General features: G+C 40.1%; 1 protein-coding gene across 4 annotated transcripts in view; it reads left to right on the forward strand.

Moving 5' to 3' along the window:
• KIAA1328 (KIAA1328 ortholog) overlaps positions 1–9371 on the forward strand; it is a 177309-nt gene extending 167938 nt beyond the window's left edge. For all 4 annotated transcript variants that reach the window (XM_067315469.1, XM_067315470.1, XM_067315471.1 and 1 more), the window contains one exon: positions 5947–9371. In XM_067315469.1, coding sequence (XP_067171570.1) covers positions 5947–6160 — 214 coding nt within the window. In that variant the 3' untranslated portion in view covers positions 6161–9371. The remainder of the gene's footprint in view (positions 1–5946) is intronic.
• The last annotated feature ends 2306 nt before the right edge of the window (positions 9372–11677 follow it).

The following is an 11677-nucleotide window of genomic DNA, read 5'->3' on the forward strand; positions in this document are numbered from 1 at the left end:
CTTATGGCACAATCAGAGACAGATGGTGTTGCAGAGGACCCATTAATTTGGGCAAAGTTTTGCCCTCCACCCACATAGCCTGTGTTAACTTGGGGGTGGGTGATCATTCATCACAGCCAGTTTTTCACAGATAACACGCTTGTGATACAACCTGAGGTTATTTTCAGGTTTGGGGTAGTTTTGGCTGCTGAGGCACTTCTCTGCCTCTGTGTTTTATCCCTAGGAAGCTGCTTTTATTTGCCCTGTTTGCTATAATCTAGTAGGAGTTTGATACTTGCTTTAGAATAACAGTAAGCTTGGTTTCCTTTTCTGTAAAATGGGTCTGTTCCTTACCCCTTGAATGTGTTTTTAGCTGTATTAAGTATTTGTAAAGTGCTTGGAGGCAGGCGGTGTTTTACGAATACAAAATAGTGTTAGGCTTTGTACTTAGGCACAATACCATGGCATAATTCAAAGGCAATTCATGTAACATTAGTAAATCACTTTGAACTTTATGTTGAAAATATAAGCAGCAGTATAAAAATAAACCTTTTTATTTCCTTTGGTATATACAGTTAAATAAAGTAAACCTGTACAGCTACTAATCTCCAAAACCGTATTGCCAGTATGCTTTGTTGAAATGCCATCCCCTTGCAGAGCAGACTTTCTGTGCGTTTTGTATGCATTTATGGTTGAAGAATAAATTTTCAGAGACTGTAAATGAAAAGATATCTCTGAACATGGTGATCAAATAATATCTGACAGTGCTTGTTTAAGGAAATATACATATATCTGACTGCCAGAGTATGTATGACTCCAATAAGTTTAGTTATTTTGCCTCATGGGGAAATTCCTGCTCCTCCAAATATCAAATGTGTTTGGGATTGTGCTGTTTTTCCAGAAAGGAGCAGATGATATTATTGGTTAAATGACTGCGCAATATGAAAATACAATAGTGTAGTTTAAAAATTGATCAGTGTATAAGAAATATCACATATTTTACCGTGGGAAAGAGACAAATATTAAAAATTCAATGACATATCCTAAAAGTCGAAATAAATAAATAAACAAGCATCACTGTTCAGCCAAATGATGTAAGGATGCTTTGTGGTTACCTTCAAGAATGCTGTTTTCTCTATTATCCTGCACAACGATTAATTCTGTGCATTATTTTTGCATACCCAGACCATTTAGATACTGTACATTATAGGAATGTCTGAACTCTGATTGCCCAGCAGGTTTTATTTGACAGAGAACCAAATGGTTTGAGGTGATTTCTCAGCAACCATCCTGGGAATAAGAGGTTTATGTTTCCCAGAGCAACGGCCACATTTGCGTGTTCGTCATAAAAATGCAGGAGCATTCCTCCCCATTCGGGTTGGAAACGTAATGTAAAGTAAGATGCACCTGTAGATGTTCTGAGAGTTGTATTTCTGCTGCACATGCAATGAAAGAGAAATACTGTGGGAGGAAGGATTTGGCACTGTGCAAACCTGTTTTTGTTTTTGTACTGCTTTCCTCTTTAAAATGTGAGCATTTAATGAGCTGTTCTGAATCATAATGCTTTATGATGTTCCCTGTTACCTTAGTGATGGACTACAAAACTCTTTTATGTTGAGAGTGTATAAACTCCACTAGATTCTTCTGTATTTAATTAGGAGCTAATGCTTAAAGTTTATAATAAATTTCCAAAAGCACCTTAGTGGCTGAGGAGCCAAATTTCCAGCAACTGTTAATTGTACACACAGGACTAAGGGATATATATAGAAGGCTGAGAGGAGATCTTATCAACGTGTACAAGTATCTGAAGGGAGGGTGTCGAGAGGATGGGACTAGACTCTTTTCAGTGGTGCCGAGCGACAGGACACGAGGCAACGGGCACAAACTAAAACACAGACGCTTCCATCTGAACATGAGGAAAATCTTTTTCACTGTGAGGGTGACAGAGCACTGGAACAGGTTGCCCAGAGAGGTGGTGGAGTCTCCTTCTCTGGAGATATTCAAAACCCACCTGGACGCGATCCTGTGCAATGTGCTCTAGGTGACCCTGCTTGAGCAGGGGGGTTGGACTAGATGATCTCCAGAGGTCCCTTCCAACCTCAGCGATTCTGTGATATCATGTTATCATGGCACTGTGCAGCACCAGACCAGGACAGGTTTAACCAGTCAGGGCACAGTTGTGCACTGACACAGCTGTACTGGTTTGATCTCAGTGGTACTTAACTCTCAGATAGTTTGGGCATCTCCGTACTGCTCTCTGTTGAGTCGTATTTGGAGATTTACCTTTTACATTAAAAACAAAGTTCAGATTTCTTTATTGAAATAAAAGCTTCAAAGCTTACCTGGTCTGTTCTCTCTATTCCTATCTCTACCCTCTAGACCTGGCCCTACCTTCGGCAGGCCCAGGGCACCAATTCTTTGTGTTCCCTGTGCTGATGGAATTTCTGGAGACTATGGAATAAGATTAGTTTCACCAAACTTTAGCTATCTAAATAGCTGGACCTCTAATCTAAGCTTGTAGAGTAGACTTTACAAATTTTCTTCTCCCAGAATGAAGCATGCATGCAGACTTTCAAGCTGATGAATGTTAGATAAAAAAAATATATATAGGGGAAGTGTCAAAACCAGACTTAGAAAAGAGATTGTTTTCCGGTCTGTTGTGGAGGTGCTCATTGACTTTCTAACATACTGACAAATATAGCAAAAAGGTGAAGACAGACTGAATTATCCTTAAAGGGACAATTGCCCATCTCATTTTCCTTCTGTCAAGAGGACAAAACATCATCTAGTGCTGATAGAACATTTTGGTTGCTTGGTTGAACATCTGTACAGGCAAGTTTCTGTATATAGCTTGTGTGCCCAATACTGGTACCTGGGATTTTTTTCTCCTGGGGAAATGTAAACAATATGAGGGTACTCTTGGCTGTTAATTTACATTAAAAGAGTGTTCAGTATTCACAAGCCAAGTTTGCCAGATCAGTTTTCATGTTTGAAATGTCCTGACTTTTGAGTGCCTGATCCTGCGGCCTTGACTTCGTGTCAGCCATAAAGTGTCATAATAATAATGAAGCCTGTTTTTTACTTATGCATTTATTCAGATCATGCAAGGAATATGTATGCTGTTTTTTAGAGAATGTTGCATTTCAGGATTTGAGCATCCTGACTGCATCTCTTTAAACATTCAGATACAAATAAACTGTGAGAAAATTGTCTTTCTGAGTGTCAAACCATTCTAGGTCTACTGTATTGCCTCCAGCCAGATGCTGTCTGATGTTGCCTAGACAAACTGGGGCAAACCATTATCATGGGATTAAACACTAAATACCTGCAAGGAGCATTCTCTTTATCAGATAGCGTTCTGTTAGCATAGTTCGTTCACTTTATTGCATATATAACTGTGGTGTCAAATAGACTGATTTACAACACCTGGTCTTTTACATAATCTTTGCTATTTGCTGCTCTTGTAATCTGCCAAATCACTTAGCCTTCCTGATAGCAGAAATGCTGTAAAACTTAGATAAACTTGTGGAAGAAATGAACTCCAAGGTACTGCTGAAATCTAGGGCCTGCACATTTGCTGTAAATGCACTGGCTGGTTTGGTTTCCCCCTACCTAATCTGTGATTGAATGTGGCTGCTGGAGAAATTGAAAATTTTATGATAGCACTACAGTCAGAGGAGATAAGCATTTGTATGCTAGACGATTAATCTAAAAAGGAGTTTTAGGTGTGGCTAATGAAACCAGTGTATGTGTTAACTGGTTTTCTTTGGGGTTCAAAGCATCTGTGTATATCTGTATAGAGTCTAGTCCAAAACTTTCTCTACGTGAAAAGTCTGTCTAATATAGTTGTGTGCTAGTTTTCACTAGCAATGTGGCTTTTTCCATCTTAAGTTGGAGATATCTTTAAAAGGCCTTGATTTTTAAAGAGTACTTTCTGAATGCAAACAGCCCCTTTAAATGGTGTTGCTTGGCTACCTGAAAAACATTTGTCCTTTTGAGATTTTTGATTAGGATAACTGTAATGCATCATATTTGAGGGAGGTTAGCCATTTACATAGTCCAGCTGAAGCAAAACTACCTGTGTTTTTGTTGTTGTTGTTGTTGTTTTGAGTCACTCATCTTTGGCTGTATTGAGGCTGATTTGAACGGACAAATAAATCAAAGACACCTAGACAAGCTAAAAACGTGAACAAGAATTTTGCAGAATGGGTTTCTGATTGGGAGAAATGTAAGCTAGTATATCTGAGGGAAAATAAACCACTCTACAGGTAGTCAAATAGTGGGGAGAGCACTGTAATGCCGTAATGGTGAGTCAGACTGTGCTAGGAATGATGACGGCCATCAGATTGGAAGGAGCAATAAAAATGGTTGAAGGAAATGGAAGGGTTGACTTTCCAGTGCAATCATAGCATAAGAAAGCTCTAATGATTTATCATTAACACCACTATTAACCCATCACTAGCGCAGTTAACTCCTCTGAGCTAAGGAAGTCTTTCAGAGTCTCTGAGTCAACTGTGAGTTACTGTGAGTTCCCTGACTAGTTGGGCTGTAACTCTCGCTGCTGGAGCTAATGAAAAAGCTAATGAAACGTATGTAGCATGGCTTTGCTAGTTTAGGCAACGAGTTTGCTTTACCTGCTGCTGCTTTGCATGATGTTAGTGAACAACATAGGTGATGAGCTCAGTGGTAGTCTGCCTCTGGGAAATACATTGGCCTTTGCCAATGTTTCACCTCAATAAAGTGTTGTGAATACTTGTACTTAAGAATTTTTAATTTCACCCAAATTTAGGCACCTACTCCAGCTGGCTAGTTGCTTAGTCTTCCTAGGCTCCCTCTGTCCTGAATGGAAAAACAGAGCCTTTTCCACAGGGACGTGAAACAGGAGCCTGAGATGTTCCCCTACCGTATGGAGGAGCTACTCTTTCTACCTGCAATAGAGGGAGCTTGTGAAAACCAACCAGCTACACTGAGGTCTAGGGTTGGGTGCTGTGAATAATCTTCTCTATATGCAAGTCATTGAGTGTGAGAATTACTTTGGCATTAGTAAAATTGGACAGGTTGGTACTAACAATGATAAGATGGAACTAAGGGGACTTTGGGGTAAAACTCTTGAGTGATATCACTTAGATCAGAGAACAGCCTCCCTGGGGAAGCAGTGGAATCGGTATTGTTTAAGACATTTAAGATTGGACAGGAGAAAATATATTGTAATGATCAATCCTGTGCTGGTATTTAGATCAGGTCTGGTCTTGTGTGAATATTAATAGGAAGTCTCTGTCTAAAGTAACTGCCATTATTCAGTGTGCATTACTAGCTAACATTGGCTTGCAACCTTCCTCCACATCTGTACTCACACTTAAAGGACAGTTTGAGTAATGTTTAGCATCTTTGCCTTCTCTCTTGGTGCCTGAAGTGCTGATTTTGTATTGCCTTGCTTAGATTGTATTCCTTCAGTGCTTCCACCAGACAGATTCCATATAGTGCATAGAGATTTACAGGAAGCACGTGTAGTTTGTGGCAATAATAATAAAGGCTCCTGCTGTTTTCAAATCCCTGGGAAACTAAATCAAGTGTAGAGTCTCTTCAAAAAAGTGCAGTCTGTGTATAAGTCGCTTTACTGTTACCTATGTGGGTCTGTCTTGTACCTGTTCTGTGTATTTAGCTGTCATGTCTCTGAGTTCTGTCCTCAATCTCCAGAGTGCGACTAAGACATTATACACCTCAAATGGAAAATCTGATGAAACAGCTTAAAATAAACTGTGCACCCATGCTTTGCTCAACTCTTTTCACAACTCTGTGTTGGTATTCCTCATAGGAACTCATACAGCAAAATTCTGCCTGTTCCTATGGCACCCATCGGGCAAATCTAGGTGTAGTCTGAATTATGAGGGTGGGAAGGTTGGATTCAATTTCTGTGTGATGCCGAGATGCTTAATGGAACTCCATTTTCTTGATATGTTTCTACAGCTATGAAGCCTCTCTTCTTGACCTGGTTGAAGCTATGAGTCCCATATCTGCCCCAGGACACCTCTACAGAGAATCCCATGACAGGAGCAAAATGCACACACCTCGTCATGTGAGCCACAAGCCGTCAGCTTGGTACCAGGCACCTCGGAGTTCCAGAAGCAGAGCAGATGAGCTAGAGGAGAGCCGGCTACTCGAAGAGATTTTCTTCATTTGACAAGTCTTATTGGTCTACAGCCCTTCTGTAGAATTTTTAGAACTTTTTTATTTCTGATTTGTTTGTGTCAAAGTATCATTTTTAAATTATTTGATTGACGATTGTCTTCACTCCTCTAAAACATAGCTAATTAGCATTCTGCTTCATTTTGGATTTAGCAATCATGTTGCAGGAACGTTTTTGGGATAGACTAGTCATTTTTTTGTAAACCTTTCACATGCCAAGTAATCATTCTAAAATAGAATTTTTTTAATGCACAATGTTTTCTAATAGAGTGAAGTCACAGTTTAGCCAGCCTCATATTGAAAGTTTATTTCATTATCGATTTTTAGCTCTGAAGCAGTTTGCAAGAACTGCCAAACACTCAAGAACCACCACATTCCAAGTAGATTATTTTCTAATTAAACAACAGCCTGTTTAAAACCTGGCATATTATAAAGGTACAAGCACTTTACTACTTTTCCCAGTGATTCTATGATCTACTTTTGCCTTCAGCATTCTGATATTTACTGTGCTGGGATTTTAGGGGGTATATCCTAAGCTCAACTATTCAGTGTCTAATAACATTAATAGATGTTGTTGCAGGTTGATGCACTAGGTATCCATTCGAAATATATTCCTCCTTAAATCAGTGCTATTTGACATAGTTTATATGCTGGGAAATCTAACCGTGAAATAGCAGAACACAGTCAGACGTTGTAGTGGTCCAAAACTTAGCTTATGTACTTTTCAAGATGAAATATATAGTAGTTGTAGGATAAGAACAGTCTTCAGACATTTTCCCTAACTTGCACTATTTTGATCCTGTATCCAGGCTCTATTGTAAATAAGACAAATCAGTAATTATTTCCACTAGCGTCTCGCAATGCACATTTCCCTGCCGGCTTTAATTATTCATGCTGTATCTGTTTCAGTTTATTTAAATGCACTTCCATCTACTGCATGCACTTGGTTATTTAAAGAAATGTGCAGAATTGGTAAAAATGACTGCAGATTACAGGATTAATGGTCATTTTCTCCACAATGCAGTGTTCATATTTTATTGTAACAGTAGCCACCGGCATGTGTTCCTAGAAATATGAGACTAAAATACTCATTTTGCACAGTAAAATTGCAGCGAGGGAAAGGTAGAATTGTGCCAGTATGGGCAAGTTCTAGGCCATTTGCTCCCAAACACCACTTCATGGGCCAGTACAGCTTTTGTGACAGTCTCTTTAGGCAACTCTGCTTATCTTAATGGCAATGAGTCTCTGTACTGATCCTTGGGGTATCGCTGCTGCCTGCCTGCCTCCGACTCATTCGCTCTTGTGCCATAGCTCTCATGAAGTACTCCCGTGCTTTGCAAGGAGCTAGCAAGACTCGGCAGTGGGACCCACAATGTCTCTCTGATGGGAGCGTGCACGATACAGTTTATAAAACTTATACCCCCAGCAGCACAGTGCTTTTATAGCAATGAAATAAAGGGAGAATGAAGGGGGAGATGAACCTTAAGTTATTCTGAGCTGTTTCATTCAGAACCAGTCTTAATCACAAATTAGGTGATATCCTTTTCTTGCATCCCAGCTGAATTTTAAAAGCTGCCTGAAGGAGTTTGAAGGGGAGAACCAGCATTACTGGCCCAGACGATGACTGCTGTGGAAAGGCCCTGCTTGGTCGTTCTGGCTGTCTGTAAAGTTATAGTTCTTTCTAATATGCCCATCTGCTGCTGAATGTCCCTCTTGTTCTACTCCCTGAGCCTCCCAGGGCACAAGTTTCTGGTTAAAATTCCAAAGACTGTAGGTGCCCTGTCCAAGTACAGTAGTTGGGGAAATAGGTTTTCTCACTCAGTGTGTTTCTGTTGGCTGAGTCTTGGGACTCAAGGTGAACATATTCTCCTTCTTTAAAAGGACAGGGAAAGGGAGAAGGAAGGAAGAGAAAAAATTACAAGGAACAGCAGGAAAACCATGAAAAAATGACCAGCACATAGGTTTCAGAGTTTCTTTTATTCTTTTTTCTGTTTTTAAGGTTTGGCATTTTTTAAAAAAATAGTTCTCCAGTTTCAGTCCAATCACTTTTCTTCTCTTTTCCAGTTTGACTGCAGCTTTAATTGCCTTTTCTAATAAGTACTAACTGACCTTTTGAAACAGCAAAAAATATATATGTTTATCTCTTTAAAAGGTGCCTTTGTGTACACATTCCAGAACACTGCATGGGAGCATTATGTTCTTTTATTCTTTGTGAGTGCCAAAGTTTAACTACTTTAGGATTCTTTATGATCCATTTTGTCCATTAACTATTCTAATTCTGATGGTGACTTTTGACTTGAATCTATATTTTAGTAGTAACCCTTTTTAAAAGGACACTGTCAAGGTTGTGGGCTCTACGCTCCAGGTGCTGTCCATCAGTCAGAGCTACATGGGAGACATACCTTTATGTTGTAGCCAAGAATTCTAGAATTAAGGTGGTTGAAATATCTGATGGGTGAAGACCTTCATGTTTTAACTATCTCCGAGATGTGAACCAAGAAACAAGAGCTATTAATTTGGTAGACTCTGTGAAAAATCATTTTTTATAATACAGACTCTTGCTCTGGTTATCAGCAGTACATTAGGAATAGCGTTTAGCAGTCAGTGCAAGCAAAGATATTTTGCCATGAGGTACTACAAAGTTGAAGTTATTAAAACATTTATAGCCTTAGAAAAAAAATCAATGATTGTCAAATAGGAAAGGACAAAATCAGTAGTTGGAACTGGGAGGGGAATTGTTTTCCATCTGCTAAAACAGTAGAGGAAATGCAAAAATTAAACTACCAAAAGCAATCACTTGACAGTGTCCTTTTAAGTTTAAGCTCCTATATTAGGAAGCTGCCTCTGGGGAGTTAGTCCAGCCGTAGATTGTTTGTCCAGAGTGTTCCCAGTTAATATGCTTCAGCTACACATCAGGCTGTGTTTTACATGAGGCTGTGTGGAGTAACATGACTTCTGCTGAGGCTGCTGCCCGTATCTTCACTTTGTGTCATTCCTGAATGGCTTGTGTCCACACACCTGCCATGTTTGTGTAGTCATCTCTTTTGTGCACCTTGCACGCAGCGGACCTGTAACAATCACACTCTTTCCACTTTTATCCTCTCCACTCCCACTGTTGAATCCCATCTTAAACCCAAACATATATTAATATATGTGTGTGAGGTTTTAATGTAATAAATTATCTGGGAATTTCATTTTATCTTCCAGACCTTCATTTATTTGAATTATTTTGTATTTTTTTTATCCAGCTCAGATGTAGCAATTGCCATTGACAGTATGTTCCAGTTTCCACATCATCATATCATATATATTCTCAATCTTCAGTTTGCTAATATAGATTAGGAGCCAGTTTTAAACCTTCTCTTTCTTTCCAGGATGTGGGTTTTGCTGTGAGAAAGACCAAGACCTCTTTTGGAGCATGATGTGCAGGAGGGGGAGAAGGTCTCAATACAAAAGTTCACTGGAGAGGAGAATGGGGGGAGCCAGCACCATGCATTGGGGCAGAAAGACAGAATTCAAGAGTAAGGAAGAAAGGACGGAGGTGTAGGCAAGACAGGACAAGGATGCAAGGCAGAGAACTGCAGCAAAGGATGACAGAAGTTATAGGCTGAATGCAGCTGGGCCAGCTCTAAAGGTAGAGGAGATGAGTTGTTAAAATATAATAAGCTGATGAGAGAGAACTTTGTGCTTATATCCTGGGGTGAGAAATCCCTTAAAGCAGAGATTCCCAAATGATGTTTATGACTTCCCACCCCTTTTCCAAATCATGTTGCTGAACTTGGGGAGCTGCTGCCCAAAGGATACCTGGTAAATCAGGGAAAGAAAGAAGTAACCCAACTTTAGCTCCTCCCCTCTACAAAAGGTAGATAGGGAGGCCAGAGCACAAGGAGGGTAATAGGATCAAGCCCAAATATAACCAATGTATGGACTAGATTTAATTGATAGCAAGGGAGAGGGTGGTATGGACTTTGATTACAGAAGAATCTGAGAGTGGATATAGCAAGTCTGAATAAAGGCGAAACAAGAAAAACAAAATTTGCAGTGATCCAATGAGCTCTGGAGGCTTGGTGTTAAGGAAGGAGAGGAAAGAGCTTAGCTATGCTTGAGAGAGAGTGAGCTTGAAATATCTAAAAGATATCCCTTGAAAGCACACATGAGCCCAGAGTCAAACTCTAAAAGCTGCAACAGAGCTTTTGTGAAATATGACCTCCAAGTGGTGTTTGAATTTGTACCAGCTGAGGGGGAGAGAGCATAGCCTAGTTAGTTAGAAACCTTCCTTTTTACTGTTACTAAATTTATGAAATTGTGTGCTAATTAGTATATGATTTATAAATTTACATAACTGCATGCTACATAAGACAACACAGAATATTGAATGAGGTGATTTTAAACCAGCAGAAGCAGAGAAATCTGCTCTAACGGGGTGATTCTGCTCTGGAAAATGCCTCTCCCAATTCAGAGTTGCTTCCTGCATCTCTGCAAGTCTTATCCGCTCACTGTGTCAATAAATCTTTTATTGCATCGTGGCTGCTCTTAGCTGTAGGAGAATGGTGATCCTTGTGCAAGGTGTTTAGAAGCAGAAGTCAGCTACAAGGAGCAAGAAACCCAACTTGGTCAGTGTTTCACAACTCCCACAGTTGTTCAAAGGGGGTGTCACTGTGTCTCAACTGCAGCAACAGAATGGGGATGTGGGGGACCTGGGTGTGATTCCCAGCTTTGGGAAGGCTGCTTCTTTAGCCTGGCTCCCTGGCTGTTAGAAGCAGTAAAGACATTGCCCCCTTTGCTTTGGGTACTGCTGCTGAAGACTGCTGAGAAGTGTGTATACCACCGCATCTCTGAGGGGCTATGACTAGTATTAGAGCCTGTGGCATAAGGCACTGGATACATTCACCAGCAATTTGTCTCAGAACTGTAAGCTGTTAGAGCAGTTGTTCTCATCTAACAATTAGAAGCTGAGATTCTCTTATATTCAAAGGCTGGAAGAGGCCATTTCAGTCCTTGGGAAACTAAACTGTTTCATGCCCCTGGTTGAGGAGAAACTGAGATGTCACTGGCAGATGAGGCCCTGACATATGTTAGGTGAGAGACGCCCAGATGGTTTCAGCAGACAAACCATTCCACATTCCTCGTTTCCTTAATTCAAGAATCATTTTGAGTATGTGAACAAAACACTTCATTCAGACCTCAAAGAGGATTCAATAACCAGCCTTAGAGCACAAGTTCATTCTTTTTGGTCCTCTGTTTGCAAACAGGAGGAAAGTGAAACATTGGAAAAAATTATCCTTCCTAATTGCTTACTGGCAACTGCCTTAAAACCTTGAAGTGTGGATTTGATTAGAACCACTTTCTCAGCAGAGTGGTAAGTGTCATGAGCATAGATGACAACATAGGAACTCCTCTCCTGCTCTAGACCTGGTAAGGAATGAAATCATTGGAGGTAGAGTCACAGACAAAATCTAGCTCTGTCTCAAGCTAGAGAGGTCTACCAGAAGATGTATTCAGGAGTCTTTTT

Source organism: Apteryx mantelli, chromosome Z (genome assembly GCF_036417845.1).
Source record: "Apteryx mantelli isolate bAptMan1 chromosome Z, bAptMan1.hap1, whole genome shotgun sequence".
NCBI classification, from domain to species: domain Eukaryota; kingdom Metazoa; phylum Chordata; class Aves; order Apterygiformes; family Apterygidae; genus Apteryx; species Apteryx mantelli.